Source organism: Rhinatrema bivittatum, chromosome 6 (assembly GCF_901001135.1).
Source record: "Rhinatrema bivittatum chromosome 6, aRhiBiv1.1, whole genome shotgun sequence".
Classification (NCBI taxonomy): Eukaryota; Metazoa; Chordata; class Amphibia; order Gymnophiona; family Rhinatrematidae; genus Rhinatrema; species Rhinatrema bivittatum.
The window spans coordinates 13,728,250-13,748,062 of NC_042620.1; the positions used below are offsets into that span (position 1 = coordinate 13,728,250).

At 51.1% G+C, this 19,813-nt stretch overlaps 1 protein-coding gene across 1 annotated transcript in view; it reads left to right on the forward strand.

The window, feature by feature from the left end:
* Positions 1–1,930: 1,930 nt before the first annotated feature.
* The window catches only part of AAMP (angio associated migratory cell protein), a 49,318-nt gene continuing 31,435 nt past the window's right edge, over positions 1,931–19,813 (forward strand). The window contains exons 1-2 of the mRNA XM_029605091.1: positions 1,931–2,767; positions 5,859–6,005. Coding sequence (XP_029460951.1) covers positions 2,665–2,767; positions 5,859–6,005 — 250 coding nt within the window. The 5' untranslated portion in view covers positions 1,931–2,664. The remainder of the gene's footprint in view (positions 2,768–5,858; positions 6,006–19,813) is intronic.

Genomic DNA, 19,813 nt, shown 5'->3' on the forward strand with positions numbered 1-19,813 from the left:
GATAATTTCAAAACAGCTGATGAATAGAATATCCAATAATTAAAGATTAATGCAAATTTTGAAAGCTTTACCAAACACCAATAAAATATTTCAAACAGCAGACACATCACATACTACCCAATAATTAAAATGGTAGTCAATCAAGAAAAATGAACTTAAAAAGCCACCTTTACTTACCCTCTCCAGCAGTTCTCCAACTCCTTTCCCTTGCAGGCCATACCAGAAGCAGCAGTAGCTGCTGAAGCTGTCCTCACAGTCCTCTTCCTTAGGGACCACAACCAGTCTCTTCTCTCTCTCTCTCACACACACACACACACACACACACACATACACAAGTCACACCCTCAGGACCAGTTTCTGTCTCTCACACATCACTCATCTCCCCAACCAGTCTCTCTCTCTCACACACACACACACATACCAGTCACCTCTCTGGCTAGTCTCTCTAAATCACACAATGCTCTCGCTCTCTCTTACTAACACACAGGCTTTCAATCACACACATGCTCTCTCTATTTCACTTACACACAAGCTCTCAATCACACACGTTCTATCTCACTTACAAACAGGCTCAATCACACACATGCCCTCTCTCACAGCCACAAGCCAGCCAAAAACATGCTCCATCTCTCTCGCACACACACGCTGACACACACAAGCACCCTCCCTGACTCACATATACACCACACACATACAGAAGCACCCTCCCTGTCTTATATACATATTACACTCTCACAGAAGCACCTTGCTTTCAGACTTACAGCATTTTTCACTTTTACTAAAAGTGAAAGTGATGCTCCCAACCATTAAATAAGAAAACCACATTCTTATCAGAAGGTGAAATGACACCCTTCCTTCAGATTCTGTCCTCCCAAGGGACAGCCACCTACACCTTCTCTTGTTTTATGCTTTCAGGCAATAAAGCAAGTGTGTTTCTTCAAACTATCAGTCGTATGATTATTCATGTGGGAGATATGGAACAGAAAGACATCCTTAGTCAGCTTCCCTTTTAAATGGAAGACTCCAGTCTTAGTCATTTAAAAATATACATTTTCTAAAGGCTTAAAAAAAAAAAAAGCAAAACTGTTTCAGATTGGAACTATTCTAGTCTTCATGCTTAAATTATGCTTAAAAAAAAACCAACCCACCTGGCATCAGTATCTTTAATTTGTAATTTTGCTGAGATGAACATTTTAAATACTTTAATTTTTTTTTTATTTTAGTATTTGTCTCTACCCACTTTAGTATTTGTCTCTACCCACTTTGTTAAATGTTATTTTCCAGCAGAGAGATTCTTAAAATTTAGTAATTTCATCTTTCATCCAACTTTTCAACAAAATCAGCACAAAAGTTGAGGTATATGCATTATCACCCTTCATTTTTTTAAACTGGCAGATTCCTTTCTCACATACACATCACATACACACACACACAGAAGCTCCATTCCTTTCTTACATATACATACACATCACATACACACACACACAGAAGCTCCATTCCTTTCTTACATATACATCACATCACATACACACACACACACCGGCGCAGCCGGTCTAGCTAATCACGTGGCCGAAGAAAGGAAGATCGGTGCAGCCGGAGACCAGCCGCCGAGACTTAAGGGGCGCCGCGGCAGGCAGCCAGCCCCCGACTCTCCCTGCCTCCCCCCCAGTGCCAACCTCCCGACGCCCCCCCTGGTGTTCCAGCGGAGGGCCCCGGGAGCGATCTGCCGCTCCCGGGGCCTCCGCTGCCACTAAGCAAAATGACGCCGGTGGCCTTCAGCCCCTGTCACATGGTAGGGGCTAAAGGTCACCGGCGCCATTTTGCTTAGTGGCAGCGGAGGCCGCTCCCGGGACCTCCGCTGGACCACTAGGGGGGCGTCGGGAGGGTGACACTGGCGGGGCGGCAGGGCGAGTCGGGAGCTGGCTGCCTGCCGCGGCGCCCCCTAAGTCTCGGCGCCCTAGGCACAGGCTTAGCTCGCCTAGTGGTTCCGCCGGCCCTGGTTACAACTGCAATGTTGGGGCTTGGCAGGGGTAGAATTCGTCTGCTTATGGAGCCAGAACCCAGCCCTGCTTCTGAGAGAGCTGGAAATTGCTGGGTCAAACGAGAAAAAGGCAACTTCTTAGCACTGGCACATCGCAAATCAATGCATTACATTGTGTGTCGGGGAGGGGTGTTAAAACAAAGTAAGATTGTCAGGCCAAGGAAGTTATCCGAATTTGACAAAACACAATAAGAATTGGTTCTCTTTTCACGGTTGTTATGTTATTATTATTATTTCTAACCCCACTGAAGTGAGATTCTGCACTGAGGGGTAGACAAATGTTTGCACATAAGCACAGCTGGCAAGACAAGACCGCCCCCCCCCCCCCAAACTTCGGGCAGAAAAACTACAGTTCCCATCACACGACGTGGACGTCCTGTTGTTTTTCAGGCTCCGTGCGTATACGTTAAAAGGCACAGAAAGGTTTGCTCATTGTGACCTGCCTTTGTCACACTGTGATTGGTTCTCTGAGGACTATCTGGCTTTCTATTGGAGCAGACTGCTGTTGTTGGCCCGATAGAGCCCGCCCCCACCAGCAGCGCTAGTTAGGTTGTACCTGGTCCTGCCCATGTGAGTATCGGTAGAGCGGGGACAGTGTCTGCCCCGCACGGAGCCCTGCGGGCATGGCGAACCCCGACCCCCAGGACCCCGCCGCTGAGCTGCAGCTGCACGAGGATGAGGAGATCATCGAGGTGCTGGAGCTGAGCGACACAGAGCCCGACGCAGGTACGGAAAGAAAGTGACCCTCACCCCCGCAGGTGCACCCTAGGCCAGGCGACCCACCCCCCAGTCATTTTGGACCTGGTCACTGTATTCCTCCTCCCCTCTCCCGGTGCATCCCGGGCCTGGCCACTTTCTCCCCTGCACTCCCTGGGCTTGGCCACTCTCCCGGTGCATCATGGGCCTGGTCACTGTCTTCCCCCCGTCTCCCGGTGCATCCTGGGCCTAGTCACTGTCTTCCCCCCTGTCCCGGTGCATCCTGGGCCTGGTCACTGGCTTCCCCCCTGTCCCTGTGCATCCTGGGCCTGGTCACTGTCTTCCCCCCTGTCCCTGTGCATCCAGGGCCTGGTCACTGGCTTCCCCCCTGTCCCTGTGCATCCTGGGCCTGGTCACTGGCTTCCCCCCTGTCCCTGTGCATCCTGGGCCTGGTCACTGTCTTCCCCCTGTCCCTGTGCATCCTGGGCCTGGTCACTGTCTTCCCCCCTGTCCCTGTGCATCCTGGGCCTGGTCACTGGCTTCCCCCCCTGTCCCTGTGCATCCTGGGCCTGGTCACTGTCTTCCCCCCTGTCCCTGTGCATCCTGGGCCTGGTCACTGTCTCCCCCCTGTCCCTGTGCATCCTGGGCCTGGTCACTGTCTTCCCCCTGTCCCTGTGCATCCTGGGCCTGGTCACTGGCTTCCCCCCTGTCCCTGTGCGTCCTGGGCCTGGTCACTGTCTTCCCCCCTGTCCCTGTGCATCCTGGGCCTGGTCACTGTCTCCCCCCTGTCCCTGTGCATCCTGGGCCTGGTCACTGTCTTCCCCCTGTCCCTGTGCATCCTGGGCCTGGTCACTGGCTTCCCCCCTGTCCCTGTGCATCCTGGGCCTGGTCACTGTCTTCCCCCCTGTCCCTGTGCATCCTGGGCCTGGTCACTGTCTTCCCCCCTGTCCCTGTGCATCCTGGGCCTGGTCACTGTCTTCCCCCCTGTCCCTGTGCATCCTGGGCCTGGTCACTGTCTTCCCCCCTGTCCCTGTGCATCCTGGGCCTGGTCACTGTCTTCCCCCTGTCCCTGTGCATCCTGGGCCTGGTCACTGGCTTCCCCCCTGTCCCTGTGCATCCTGGGCCTGGTCACTGGGCCAGGTCACTGTCTTCCCCCCCCTGTGCATCCTGGGCCTGGTCACTGTCTTCCCCCTGTCCCTGTGCATCCTGGGCCTGGTCACTGGCTTCCCCCCTGTCCCTGTGCATCCTGGGCCTGGTCACTGTCTTCCCCCCTGTCCCTGTGCATCCTGGGCCTGGTCACTGTCTTCCCCCCTGTCCCTGTGCATCCTGGGCCTGGTCACTGTCTTCCCCCCTGTCCCTGTGCATCCTGGCCTGGTCACTGTCTTCCCCCCTGTCCCTGTGCATCCTGGGCCTGGTCACTGTCTTCCCCCCTGTCCCTGTGCATCCAGGGCCTGGTCACTGTCTTCCCCCCTGTCCCTGTGCATCCTGGGCCTGGTCACTGTCTTCCCCCCTGTCCCTGTGCATCCAGGGCCTGGTCACTGTCTTCCCCCCTGTCCCTGTGCATCCTGGGCCTGGTCACTGGCTTCCCCCCTGTCCCTGTGCATCCTGGGCCTGGTCACTGGCTTCCCCCCTGTCCCTGTGCATCCTGGGCCTGGTCACTGTCTTCCCCCCCTGTCCCTGTGCATCCAGGGCCTGGTCACTGTCTTCCCCCCTGTCCCTGTGCATCCAGGGCCTGGTCACTGTCTTCCCCCCCTGTCCCTGTGCATCCAGGGCCTGGTCACTGTCTTCCCCCCCTGTCCCTGTGCATCCTGGGCCTGGTCACTGTCTTCCCCCCTGTCCCTGTGCATCCTGGGCCTGGTCACTGTCTTCCCCCCCTGTCCCTGTGCATCCAGGGCCTGGTCACTGTCTTCCCCCCTGTCCCTGTGCATCCTGGGCCTGGTCACTGGCTTCCCCCCTGTCCCTGTGCATCCAGGGCCTGGTCACTGTCTTCCCCCCCTGTCCCTGTGCATCCTGGGCCTGGTCACTGTCTTCCCCCCTGTCCCCTGTGCATCCTGGGCCTGGTCACTGGCTTCCCCCCTGTCCCTGTGCATCCAGGGCCTGGTCACTGTCTTCCCCCCCTGTCCCTGTGCATCCTGGGCCTGGTCACTGGCTTCCCCCCCTGTCCCTGTGCATCCTGGGCCTGGTCACTGGCTTTCCCCCTGTCCCTGTGCATCCTGGGCCTGGTCACTGGCTTCCCCCCCTGTCCCTGTGCATCCTGGGCCTGGTCACTGGCTTCCCCCCCTGTCCCTGTGCATCCTGGGCCTGGTCACTGGCTTCCCCCCTGTCCCTGTGCATCCTGGGCCTGGTCACTGGGCCAGGTCACTGTCTTCCCCCCCCTGTGCATCCTGGGCCTGGTCACTGTCTTCCCCCCTGTGCATCCTGGGCCTGGTCACTGTCTCCCCCCTGTCCTGGTGCATCCTGGGCCTGGTCACTGTCTCCCCCCTGTCCTGGTGCATCCTGGGCCTGGTCACTGTCTCCCCCCTGTCCTGGTGCATCCTGGGCCTGGTCATTTCACCTGCTCCGTGACGGTCAGGCTCCCAACCCTCCTTCTGGTGCATCTTGGGCCTAGTCACTGTCTCTCCCCTCTCCTGGTGCATCCTGGGCCTGGTCACTCCACCCGCTCCGTGATGGTCACACTCCCACCCTTCTTCTGGTGCTCCTTGGGCCTGGTCACTGTCTCCCCCCTCCCCCTGTGCACCTGGGCCTGCTCGCTCTCTTTATTCCCCTCCCCTGGCCTGGTCACTCTTTTTCTCCCTCCATGTACCCTGGGTCTGGTCACTCTTCCCCGTGCAGCCTGGGCCAGGTAGCTATCCCTTCTCTCCTCCACACCCCGTCCACCTTATTTATTTGCTTGTATTTAGTGTATGACTCTTCACTGGTAGTACAAGGTAAATTGCATTCAGATGATATAGGAATTCTCTGGACCTGGTAACTTTCCTCACAGCCAGGCCTGGTAGTCCCACTGTATTTTTTCCTCTTAGTGTTTCGTTGATCCACTGCACACACCCCAAATCTTGTTGCCTGGCTTTTGATTTGTCGTTTGTTGGCCTGGCCCCTGTTCTCATCTCTCTCTGCTGTGTAGATGAGTTGGCAAATGAAATGGAAGATGTGGATTTTGGTGATGGAGGGGAAGGTGCTGAGAATGAGGACTGGGAGACAGAAGATGAGGGCGTGGAGGAGGGCATGGATGCCTTGGATGACAGTGAGGTTACATTCTCCAGGCACACAGGTAAGACATCCTTTCCCTGATCTATTATTATTGAAAAGTAGTTTTGTTGTTTTCTGGGGTGTCCTGCTCTCAGTGCTGAACTGGGGCAGCATGGAGTTTTTGTATGGAACTGATTTTTACGGGGGGGAGGGGGTTTCAACTGAGCCTTGACCAGCTGAAGATGTAGTTTTGAGTTTCTGGCAATTGTTCTGTGTTACTGGCTTGGGACTGTGGTTTAGGGATAGGAGCTCAGCTCTGCCTGCTTTGACACTCTAGCTCAGGGGTCCCCAACCACTGGTCCGTGGACCAGGACTGGGCCGTTGGGATTTTTGATTTTGCCGGTATGCAGCGCCGCCGCAGACCAGGGGCGGATTGGCCTATCGGGGCTTCGGGCATGCCCCGGTGGGCCGGTCAGCCCGATCACGTGGTTGGTGTTCACAGCGGCCCCATGCCTGCGGAGTCGCTGTGCCTAACACAACCCTGTAGGACAGCGCTTCTCCACCGGTGTGTCGCCAAACACCGGCAGGTGTGTTGCGTCTCCCGGTGTCCCACTACCCCATTCTACTTTCCTTTTGCCTTTTTCCTACCCCCATTGCCCAGTGGGAAGCCTCCTTCATTCTGCCTGCCCCTGCGCAGGCCAATTGGAAGCCTCCTCCCTACCAGTGGGAGTTGGAAGAAGGGAGGAAGCCTTTGATTGGCCGGTGAGGCAGGCATCTGAATGCCCGGGGGTGGGGTGGGAGGAATAGAAGTTTTTGAACTCCGAAGCAAGGCCGCGCGGTGAAGAGGAAGCACGACCCCTGACGAAGCAAAGCTGCCATGGGAGCCCATTCCCATGGCGGCGAAGAGGAAACCCGACTAAGCAAGGCCGCCACAGCCCGTGGCGGTGAGGAGGAAACCGGACCCCGACCGAGGCCACCACGAGAGCCCATTCCCGTGGTGGCGAAAAAAGAAGGCCCGCCGGAGTAAAGCCGCGGCGAAACTGGAGCCCATCCCTGCGGTGAAGGAAGAAGATTTTGGTGAGAGCTGGTGCGTCTGTGGGTGTGAATGAGTGCCTGGCTGAGAGCTGGTGCGTATGAGTGCCTGGCTGAGAGCTGGTGCGTATGAGTGCCTGGCTGAGAGCTGGTGTGAATGGGTGCGAGAGCATTTGTGTGTTCGAGAGCTTGTATATAAGAGACCATGAGTGTGATTGAGAGAGAGACTGGTCAGGAAGATGACTGGTATGAGAGAGACCGAGACTGGTCGTGGGGTCTAATTGGAGGTGTGTGTGTGTGTGTGTGAGTGACTGGTTGTGGGCGCTAAGGAAGAGGACTGTGAGGACAGTGCGTCAGCAGCCCTTGCTGCTTCTGGTGAGTGCTGTTGGCCTGGAAGGGAAAGGAGTAGGAGAGTTGCTGGAGAGGGTAAGTAGAGGTGGCTTTTTAAGGTTATTTTTCTTGATTGGCTGCCATTTTAATTATTGAGTATTATGTGTCTGCTGTTTTGAAATATTTTATTGATATTTGGACATGTTTTAATAATTTTTATGAGTTTTTAATTGTTGAATGTTATTCTGTTCATCAGCTGTTTTGTAACATTTTTAGTATAGCTTTACAATTATTTCTGTGTGGGGCTCTGTAGCAGCTTGGCTTATTCTGTTTTCCCAATAGGAAATGTATTAGTGTTTAGGGCCTGGTTTAATAGTTGGGTTGTTACTGTTGAGTGTGTTCCATAATGCAGGTGTAACTCTGTGCGGGTTAGTTTCTGTGCATTATTGCAGATCCTGGGACTGTTACATAGAAACATAGAAACATAGAAATGACGGCAGAAGAAGACCAACCGGTCCATCCAGTCTGCCCAGCAAGCTTCACACATTTGTTCTCATACTTAACTGTTTCTCTTGGCTCTTAGTAACCTTATGTTCTAATTCCCTTTTCACCCCCACCATTAATGTAGAGAGCAGTGCTGGAGCTGCTTCCAAGTGAAATATTAAGTTTGATTAGTTGGGTAAGCGGCAGCATAGCTCTCTGCCATGAAGCAGAGGGCAATGCTGGAAATGTGTGAAGTATCAGTTTTTCTTTTCCCCTGTCATTGAAGCAAGGAGTCATGCCGGACATGCACCGAAAGTGAAGAATGCCTTGAAAGTCACATTAACTATCATCAAATATTGAAAAGCCTAATAATTGGTAATACCTATAAGCCCATGAACCCATCCCTGTTTTTTTTTTCTTTTTTTCTTTTCTTTTTTTTTAATTGGGAGATGGATGCCCTTCATCCTTCTACTCTGTGAAGGTGGACACCTACCACCGGCCACTGGCATCCCGCTCCGTGAATGCCTCTGTGGCTACTGCCGCTCCGTGCAGTATTTTACTACCTGCTCTTTATATGCGTCCTCTAGAACTGATGGATCCCATCCCTGGGTTTTTTTATTATTTATTTAATTGGGAGATGACAGCCCTCCATCCTTCCGCTCCGTGAAGGTGGACACCTACCACTGGCCACTGGCATCCCGCTCCGTGAATGCCTCTGTGGCTACTGCCGCTCTGTGCAGTATTTTACTACCTGCTCTTTATATGGACACCTACCACTGGCCACTGGCATCCCGCTCCGTGAATGCCTCTGTGGCTACTGCCGCTCCGTGCAGTATTTTACTACCTGCTCTTTATATGTGTCCTCTACACCTGATGGATCCCATCCCTGTTTTGTTTTTTGTTTTTGTTTTTTTATTTAATTGGGAGATGACAGCCCTACATCCTTCCGCTCCATGAAGGTGGACACCTACCACTGGCCACTGGCATCCCGCTCCGTGAATGCCTCTGTGGCTACTGCCGCTCCGTGCAGTATTTTACTACCTGCTCTTTATATGCGTCCTCTGGACCTGATGGATCCACAATATTTATCCCATGCCCCTTTGAAGTGCTTCACAGTTTTGGACTTCACCACTTCCTCTGGAAGGGCATTCCAGGCATCCACCACTCTCTCCGTGAAGAAATTCTTCCTGACATTGGTTCTTAGTCTTCCTCCTTGGAGCCTCAGCTCGTGACCTCTGGTTCTGCTGATTTTTTTCTGTTGGAAAAGGTTTGTCATTGTCTTTGGATCGTTAAAGTTTTTCAAGTATCTGAAAGTTTGAATCATATCACCCCTGCTCCTCCTTTCCTCCAGGGTGTACATATTTAGATTCTTCAATCTCTCCTCGTATGTCAACCGATGAAGACCCTCCACCTTCCTGGTCGCCCTTCTCTGTACCGCCTCCAACTTGTCCTTGTCTCTTTGTAGATACGGTCTCCAGAACTGAACACAGTACTCCAGGTGAGGCCTCACCAAGGACCTGTACAAGGGGATTATCACTTCCCTTTTCTTACTCGATATTCCTCTCTCTATGCATCCCAGCATTCTTCTGGCTTTTGCAATCGCCTTGTCGCATTGTTTCGCCGACTTCATATCATTAGACACTATCACCCCAAGGTCTCTCTCCTGCTCCGTGCACATCAGCCTTTCCCCCCCCATCGAATACAGTTCATTCGGATTTCCACTCCCCAAATGCATGACTTTGCACTTCTTGGCATTGAATTTCAGCTGCCATATCTTCGACCACTCTTCCAGCTTCCTTAAATCCCGTCTCATTCTCTCCACTCCTTCCGGCGTGTCCACTCTGTTGCAGATCTTAGTGTCGTCCGCAAAAAGACAAACCTTACCTTCTATCCCGTCCGCAATGTCGCTCACAAAGATATTGAACAGGACCGGTCCCAACACCGATCCTTGCGGTACACCACTTAAAACCGCTCTCTCTTCAGAGAAAGTTCCATTTACCATCACGCATTGTCTTCTGTCCGTCAACCAGTTTGCAATCCAGGTCACCACTTCGGCACTCACTCCCAAGCTTTTTGTTTTATTCACCAGTCTCCTGTGCGGAACCGTATCAAAAGCTTTGCTGAAATCCAAGTAGATGACATCTAGCGCTCTTCCTTGATCCAATTCCTTGGTTACCCAGTCGAAAAAGTCAATCAGATTTGTCTGACAGGATCTTCCCCTGGTGAATCCATGCTGCCTCTGGTCCATCAATTCTCCGGACTGTAGATATTTCACTATTCTCTCTTTCAACAGTGACTCCATTACTTTTCCCACCACCGAAGTGAGGCTAACCGGTCTGTAGTTACCAGCCTCTTCTCTGTTCCCACTCTTGTGAAGCGGGACCACCACCGCTCTTCTCCAATCACTCGGCACCACTCCCGTTTCTAGGGATCTATTGAACAGGTCACATAGCGGACCCGCCAGCACATCTCTGAGCTCCCTCAGAATCCTTGTTTTCCTGCTATATTTCTCTTTCCATTTCTCCAGGTTCGCACTGCATGCACTGCATGCAGAGTGGCCTTTTTGTTTTTCCATTCCAGTTTCTGTCTCCATATTTATAATTTGTGGTCTTTCTGTACTTGGTGAAGGTCAATTCTGGGTGTGTGACCGAGGAGAGGTATTTTACTAGCATGGAGGCATTTGTATCGATCTTATTTTTTATGTTTTCTCAATAGGACATGCATTAGTGGTAAATTGCTGTCTTTTCATAAGGAAGGCTATTGTGCCTGGTAGTAAAGGGAGTTTGTTTTGCTTTTACTGAGATCTCACCAGAACCAGAATATCTTTTTTTGTATGGCGAGTTGTACAGGGTAATGCCCTTTCACACGTTCAGAGCCACAAAACCAGAATTAAAGGTAGAGAGCCGCCATGCCTTTCATGGGTGGGTGAGAGCTCCCTCCACCTCACATATATACGCATGAAAGAAAGGGCCAACTCTCGCTCAGACACAAGATTACGGAGTAGACTGGACATAAGGAACACACTTCGGGTGTCACTGTCTTCCATCACCCTTAGATGCAGGAAAACAAGCCCAATGCTCCAGCTCATTCTGAGCCTATAGTGAGTTGAGTCACATTCGCATTATAAATGTCATAATTAAATGATAAGTATGCACTAAAATCCACCCCCGCCCTGCCGGGCCATGGAAAAATGGTCTTGCTTGAAGCCGGTCCCTGGTGCAAAAAAGGTTGGGGACCACTGCCCTAGCTCACTGCTTGCTGGGTGATCTTGACCAGGTCACTGAATCTTCATTTGCGCACACCGTTTGCAGAGGTGATGACGGAAGCTAAATGGTAAATTTTTCTAATGGAGAAAGGTGAATAGGTGCCTCAGGGATCTGTTCTGGGACCAATTTCTTTTTAATATATTTATAAGAGACCGAAGATTTCCCAAATCTAGGGGAGAAGATTAGATACATATCACAGACTGTTGCTTTTTCAGAAGTACTAGCAGTTCCTGAAAGGGGACAGGAAAGGTTATGCCATATAGATACTTTCAATGTCTGGCTGAAAACCTGCTGCGAGGAAAGTGGTTTTGGATACATTGGAGGCTGGGGCCGTGTATGGAGCAATACAAGCTTCTGTGGTAAGGAATGGTCTACACTTGTCAATGGTAGGAAAGTGGATGCTAAGTGAAAAATCCAGGTCATACATTAGCAGGTATTTTAAACTGTGGCGTGTCACCCCCCCAATTAGTACAGGAAGTGAAAAGAGAAAGTAATAAAATCAATCAATTAAAAAAAAGTGACAAAGAAGAGCAGCTGGAAGGCTATGAGCACTAAAATCCCAGCCCTGCAGGCCCTAATGGTAGAGGTGGACATTGTTGCTGTTGTGGAGACCTGAGTCTCCACAACAGCACTGAGTCTCTCGTGTGGCCATCCTAGGCTATAACTCGTTCGGGAAGGTTCCCTGTACATACACAGATCAGTCCGGACTCCTGGGTTTTGCTTCCCCTCGAGCAGATGGAGACAGTTTTACTGACGCTGCCATATAACCCGGTGAGCCTCCTGCAGTCCCTCAGTATTTCTCCGTCTCCGACAGATGGCGGGTGTGCGAAACCTGCAGTCTGGACTTTTCGGTCCTCAGTCGCCGGAGGTTGAAAGTTGGTGGGACCAGTACCCTCTCCTCCAGAAAGGACTACAGAGCCTGCGGCCTTTGTTCAATATTGGGGAAGCGATGCTTGTTTAATATGTTGATTGTAAAAGTTAAAAAAAAACAAAAAAAAACCGAATTAAAAAAAAAACCAAAAGGGAAGAGTGTGAAAGGTGAACGGGGCTGACACAAGTCAGGGCTCAGCTTCGCAGGCTCTTGTACGATTTTTCCCTCAGGTGATGGTTTTCCCGCGGTCAGAGAACGAAGCGGCAGTAATTGTGCAGCGCGTGGGGAGTCGGGCGAGCGGCTTTCAGAAGCGAGCTCTGCTCCTGCTGCGCCTCGGAGGGAGAGGGCGGTTGGGGTGTGTGGGTGTGTGTGTGTGTGTGTGTGTGTGTGTGTGTGTGTCCCCATTCAGCAACGCGGGTCTCTCAGGCTCCTGCCTGCGCCGCGAGAAGCATCTGATCTGTTCCTGGGGCAGCGCAGCAACTGCATCCATCTTGGCCTCATTCGCAGCTGCTACTGAGACCGCGGGGGTGGGGTGGGGGTGGGGGTAGGGGAATTTCCCTCCGCTGCTGTCCCCAGTCAGTCCCGACCCTGTGGAGGTCCAAGGGGATCAGGTGGGATGGAAGGTGCCCTCCTGGGAGGAGGATTCAAATGGTTCTTCCTCTCTTTCAGCCGATTTTGTAGGTTTATTGCACAAGGCGTATTTTGGTTGGTAGAGCTGAGGGGCGGCAGAGGCCCCAGGCCTGAGGCTGCCTCTGGATCACATGTCAAAAAGAGATCCAGGGTCTTTAAAGGCTCTGGAGGCTACCAGGGTTTGGCGAGCTTTTAGGGGGCCCTCGCAGAAACTCCACAGTAGATGATCTTTCGGAGGGCTTTGAGGTCGGGGTACCGGCAGGATCGGGTCCTCCATAAGTGGATCCTCCCTGGGGGGGGGGACAGGTTTCCTGGAGGGGCATGGAGAAGGCCCTCCTGTGGACAGGGATGATCCTAAGGAGGCGTGCCTGATCTATGTTCTCGCAGAATTAGGAATAAAGCTTCCAGAGGAAGAGTCCATCAAGACGTTGGTGGTCAGAGAGTGGATACTCCGGAGACAGGCTTGAAGGTTGGCCGGGAGATGAACAAACTAGATCCTTTACCCAAGGACACGCTGGAACTACGAGTCCCAAAGGTGGATGCCTCGGTGTCGGCTGTGTAAAAAAAAAAAAAAAAATGCCTATTCAGGTGGCTGGTTCTGCGAGATGGGAAGCTCGAGGTTCATTTGAAGTGGCGGCACTCGCCAAACGGGCTGCGGTGAACAGCAGTTTCATGCTTCGAGCTGGGCTGCGTTGGGTGCAGCAGCTGCAGTCTCAGCGGCTGACAGCTGTGGTAGCCTATGGCACTGATGCACTGCATGACCTCTTAGGACATCCTCTAGGACCATGGTGTCAGCCGTCTCAGTGTGGAAATGGCTTTGGTTAAGGAACTGATCTGCGGATGTTTCGTCCAAGTCTCAGGAGCATTACCTTTTAAGGGAAAGTGCATTTTGGAGAAGATTCGGAGGATCTGGTGAAGCATGTGGGAGAGAGTAAGGTTCACAAGTTACCTGAAGGCAGGCCTAAAGGGGCCAGGAATTCCTCTTCTGGTCACTTTAGGTTCTGAGGGATGAGGTATCTTTGACAGGGTTTCAGAGGCAAGCTTCGGGGAGGCAGCAGTCCTGGAACCAATCCTTTCGAGGCAGAGAACTGAAAAGGGATAGCTCTGGCCCTGGAGGCACTGGAGCCAAATCAGCAGAAGCGAGGCCGGTCAACTCCTCCGTCCCAGTTATAGGGGGTCAGTTGACTCTCTTTTTAATGAGGAGTGGGCCAAAATCACTATGGACCAGCAGGTCTTAAGCATGATAAGGCAAGGCTAAGCTTTAGAGTTTGCTCATCCACTAAGAGACTTGTTCATGGTCTCCCCTTGCATCTCCATGGAAGAGAGACGGGTGGTACAACAGACCCTTGACCGTTTACAGATGCTTAGAGTCATTGTTCCCGTTCCCTTGGAGCAATGAGGGACAGGGCGTTACTGCATTTATTTTGTGGTTCCAAAGAAGAAAGGGACTTCTCGCCCAATTGTGGATTTGAAGAAAGTAAAGATGGTTTTTAAGGTTCCCCGTTTTCGTATGGAAACTCTCTGCTCAGTCATTGCAGCAGTGTGCAAGGGGGAGTTCTTGGCATCCCTGGATCTGACAGAGGCCTACTCTCACACAGGAATTTGGCCCGACCATTAGAGATTTCTACGGTTCAAGATCCTTGGCATATTTTTCAATTTTGTGCTCTACTGTTTGGTCTGGCAGTGGCTCCATGGGCTTTCACCAAGGTGATGGTGGTGGTGGCAGCAGCCCTCAGGAAGGAGGGGGTGCTGGTGCACCCATATCTGCATGACTGGCTCATTTGGGAAAAGTCTGAGGCCCGCTGCAGACAAGCGGTGGATCTTGTGCTGCAGCGCTTGCATTTGCTCTGATGGATAGTGAATTGGTCCAAGATTCATCCCGTCCCGACTCAAGTGTTGGAATTTCTGGGAGCGAGCTTCAATTACAACCTGGAGAAGGTTTTTCTTACAGAGGAGCGCATTGTCAAGTTGCAAGTTCATGGATTATTGGAGAGCCAGGTGTCCAGGATCTGGGATTACGTGCTGTTGAGCGGGATCCTCGACCCCCCCCCCCCCCCCCCCAGCACCAGCGGACCGCTCTACCAGGAGGGATGGCCCTCTCAGGGCTTGCCCACCTCCTGGGAGTGCTGAAGACTGCAGCCGAGCTGAAAAACAAACCCCGCCCCCTTTTTTTTTTTTTTTTAAACTTAAAACTTAATTAAGGGAGGCTGGAGACGACTAGTCCAAACAACCTGCCTAGCTATCCCCTAACTTTCAAAACTTGCTTTCCAAACTAAAAACCAGAAGACCAGGCTGTGAGCTATGCACCCGCACCACCTGCTGGAAACAGAGAAATCCTGACAGGCTGTGGGCGGCACCCTGGTATACATAGTGGAGCTCCTCAAGTTTTGCTCTGTCTCCACCTGCTGGTGCGGAGGCATAACCCAGCAGTCTGGACTGATCCTTGGTACTACAGGAACGAAAATTAACAAAGGTAAGACCTAATTTTCTTTTAATTCACAACTCTCAGACTACCTTGAAACTCTCAACTTTTTATCCCCTTTCCAATTCGGCTTCCGCAAGTTCTTCAATACTGAAACCCTCTAAATCTCCCTCTCAGACACCTTTCTTAAAGGCCTAGACCAGGGTCAATCATACATTCTTGCCTTTCTTGATATTTCGTCTGCCTTCGACACCATAAATCCCCAATATCCTCATGAATCGCCTTTCAGAAATTGGCATCACAGGAGGAAGTGACGTCAGCCGATGAAATGGCTGCCTAACTTTTGAGCTCCCGATATCTTCCCTATCAAAAGCTAACTTACGAGTGGCAAATTGCACGTCTGTACTTCCTCGGCGGTGAGATTTGAGTGCAGGCATCTCGGATGGCGACGAAACGAAAATCAGTTGATTTTCGCTGCTATTCCTACCAAAAGTCGGGAGGAGAGGAGACGGAGGCCCCGATCCGGAGCGCGACTTCCGACATGCTTTCTGAACCCTCTGATGGCGCAGATGAATTTAATGTAACATCGGACGTGGCCCCGACGCGATCAGAGTTCCGCGAATGGTTTTGTAGCATTCGGCAGGACCTCAAAAGCTACAAAAAGGAAATTCGCGAGATGATGGAAGACTTCCAGGAGGAGCTGCACGCCATGGGCCGGCGGGTCGACGACCACGAGGGCAAGATGGACGAGCAGGCGGAGGCCACGAAGCAACTCCAGGATATTTGCACCGAGTTGCAGAGTGAAAATGTCGCCGTACGGGCCAAAATAGCGGATCTGGAAAACAGAGCGAGGAGAGGGAACCTTCGCTTTCGGGGCTTCATAGAGAATTCTGATGGCGAGAACTGTGAGCAGTTAATTACCCGCTTCTGTATTTTTCTATTACACAGCGAGCATTCGGATGCGCAGCAGGTAGAGGTGGACATAAAGATTGACAGAGCACATAGAGCCTTGCGCTCTCCGAGGGCAAATGTCCCTAGAGACATAATTGTATGTTTCCACAGCTATTCACAGAAGGAGAAAATAGCTGCGGCGGCAAGGAAACAACAGAAATGGGTGTGGGAAACCCAGGAGATTTCTATATATGCTGATCTCTCCCAAGCCACGTTACAGAGCCGCTATGAATTCCGGGAAGTTACCCAATTCCTTCGGGGTGCCAATGTTAAGTACCGATGGCTCCACCCGTTTGGGTTGACTTTCACATGGGAGGGTCAGACTTCCCATCTGCAAACGGTGGCAGAGGCGACTACGCTTTTGAAAGGAAAGGGGTTCTGCCCTGTGACATCGCTACCGGGTCCATCAAGGAAGGCTCTACCTCAGGGCCAGCATCCCAGGTGGCAAAGAGCTGAAAAGGAACTCTGACGCTAACAAGTCTGTGGCTGGGACAACTTGACCTGATACGGGCCCACACAGTTGGTGGTCTGTTTGCATTCTTTACCTCAGGATAAGTGAGCCGAGTGCCCATGAAAACCTGCGCTCACTGTTTCACTGTTTCAAATGGTTTTTTTTTGAGATATGTATATGTTCAAGAGTTGGGAAACTTTAGATATTTACTGCATTTTTCATATGTTTTTAGGGAAGGGGGAGTGAAGTCAGTTATAATCTTCCTCTATGAGTCTAAAAAGGTTGGATCTACAGCACGGAGTTTGTAGATCTGCTGTGTGGGAGGGGAGGGGGCTGGGGAGGGGGGGATTCTGGGGGAAACAGGAGGAGGCCCGATGCTTGTTGGTTACACTACTGGTTATGAGAGGTTCATAGCAATGGTATTTTTGTGTGGGAAACAACGGTGCTGGCGAGGGGGATAGGGTCTCGTAAATTTCAAAGCTTAGTGACGGCTGTTTTAGCTATGATGCAATGACTACCTTGCGCATAGCCTCTCTAAACGTTAAGGGGCTTAATACTCCCTACAAGAGACGCCTGTTCTATAGGGAACTGGACAGTCTTAAAACCGATGTTGTTCTTGTCCAAGAGACTCACCTCCGAGCCAGGTATGAGTCACTCATGGCCTCTCCCCTCTATCCGCACCAATATTATGCAGCCAGCTCAAACAAGGCGAAGTATACAGGGGTTGGAATTTTGTTTAGTAGACAAGTGATCTTTGAATGTCTAAGTTGTATTAGGGATCCTCTGGGTCGCTATCTTATTTTAGTTCTCTCTATTAACGGGGTGGTGTATACCATAATGAATATCTATGTACCTAATAAGGAACAGGGAAGGTTTTTTGATCAGGTGGGATCCCTGCTTTTACAGCATAGCCAGGGATTTTTGTTGCTCGGTGGAGACTGCAATGTGGTGCGGAGGCCGTGCCTGGATGCCTCTAAGGGCAGTGTCTCCTCTTCTCCCACTCATAGAGCTAAGCTGAATACTCTCATGGATACCTGGCAGTTATTGGATGTCTGGAGGGTACATTATCCCACTTCTCGAGTCTATACATTCTACTCCACACCTCACTGCTCCTATTCCAGGATCGATTATTTTTTGGCAGACAAGGGGCTTTTCCATCAGATACGTCACTCCGATATAAGTCCGGTGGTGTGGACGAATCATGCCGCAGTGGTCGTCGAGGTATCCTTACAGGGGTATGATGCGGGGGTACGGTTCTGGCGCCTTAATGAATCCCTATTGAACGAGACAGCTTATGTCTCCACCCTCAATGAAGACATCAAGAGTTTTTTTTTCTCTAAATATGGGGGAGGATGTTTCTGCGCCCATGGTGTGGGACGCATTTAAGGCTTATTTTAGGGGACTATTGATCTCTCGTGGTACTTTTGTCAAAAAAAGGGATTCAAAAACCGCCCAGGGATTGAGGGATACTATACGCCATTTGTCTCGGCTGCATCAGCTTCGTGGCTCCCAGAAGGTATGGCTGAAACTCACACGCGCTAGGGAGGATCTCACTCGTTTAGACACCAATCAGATTGCCCACTCCATGCTGCTAGCGAAGCAGACTTACTTCGAGGGGGGCAATAAAGCTGGCAAACAGCTAGCATCTAGATTAAAACGCATACAATATCAAAATAATATTGCCAAAATTAAATCCCCCGCGGGCACTATCCTCACTAATAACACGGAAATCCGGAAGTGTTTCTTAGATTTCTATGCTCAGTTATATGCCCCTAACGCTAATATCTCTCAAACACATGTAGATAGCTATCTGGCGGATCTTCAGTTACCATGTCTTACCACTGAGGCACAAGAGGCCATTGATGCTGAGATTACCGCTGCCGAAATACTAGATAGTATCCATGAGTTGAAGGTGGGGAAATCACCAGGCCCCGATGGCCTGACGGCAAAATTTTATAAGCAATTTGGGCCCCTTCTGGTCACACATCTGCAAAAAGTATATAATTCTTTAAGACAGGGAGTCACTCTGGGACCTCAAGCTAACCTAGCGGGTATTACGGTTCCCCCCAAGCCAGGGCGTGACCCCACGGTATGCGGCTCATATCGTCCCATTTCCCTGATCAATCTGGATCTTAAGATTCTAGCGAAGATACTTGCTGGTCGCATGAACAACTACATCACGGGCCTCATACACCAAGATCAGGCGGGATTTATCCCGGGGAGAATGGCTGGGGACAATATTCGGAAATTGATAGATCTGATGTGGATAGTTCACGGTCGCCGGGGGGATGCGCTCCTTCTTTCCATGGATGCAGAAAAAGCGTTCGATATGGTTCATTGGCCCTTTCTGTTTGGGGTATTGCGTAAAATGGGGTTTGGCCCGTTTTTCTGTGAGTGGCTGCTTAAATTGTATGAACATCCTCAAGCCTGCCTCAAAATTAATGGGGGATATTCTGAGAGTTTTACGGTGGGTCGGGGAACAAGACAGGGGTGCCCACTATCGCCCATTCTTTTTGCGATATTTTTGGAGCCCCTAGCAATTAAAATTCGCAGTAATTCAGCCATTCGGGGAGTGCAGGTGGGAGATGCCCAACATAAACTTTGTCTTTTTGCAGATGATGTTATCTTTACGGTGACGGATCCACATGACTCCCTCTTGGCCATTGAACAGGAAATAAGGTGGTTTAGCGAGGCCTCTGGATACCGAGTCAATTGGGAAAAATCAGAGATCCTTAATCTCACCTGTTCTCCTTCCAACGTCCACACCTTAAAACCTCTTCATCCCTTTCGCTGGGCTTCCCAAAAACTCAAGTATCTGGGGGTTTATCTACCAAGCCACCCGAGGGATATTTATGCTTGCAATTACCCTCCGCTTATACAAAAAATCTTTTTTGATTTGGATATTTGGCATCGGCTACCTATGTCCTGGCTGGGGCGCATAGCCACTGTCAAGATGAATATCCTTCCGAAGTTATTATACCTGTTTCAGTCATTACCTATAGCAATCCCTAATATAGCCCTCAAACTGTGGCAGCGTCGGATCTTTAGCTTTATTTGGAGAAGACGCCCACCACGCGTTAGTAGACATGTTCTTTATCAAACTAAACTTGAAGGGGGGCTTAGTGTGCCCAATGTTCAGTGGTATTATGTAGCAGGACAGGTTCGCTCTCTTATAGAGTGGCATGTGGATAGAGATCCCAAACACTGGGTAGCTCTTGAGCAGTCTCAGGTACCGGAATTGCAGTTAGCTGCCTTGCCCTGGCAACCTAGGAGTACGTGGAGGGCCTGCAAAAACCAGTTCTTGCCTACTACCTCTCACACGTTAGAGTTGTGGTCCACTTGGAAAGCTAAGTTGGTGGGTACTAAGAAATATTTCTATATGACGAGTTTATATCATAATACCAATTTTGGCCCGGGGCTTCATGCCTCCGCATTTCAAGCCTGGAAGGGCAGA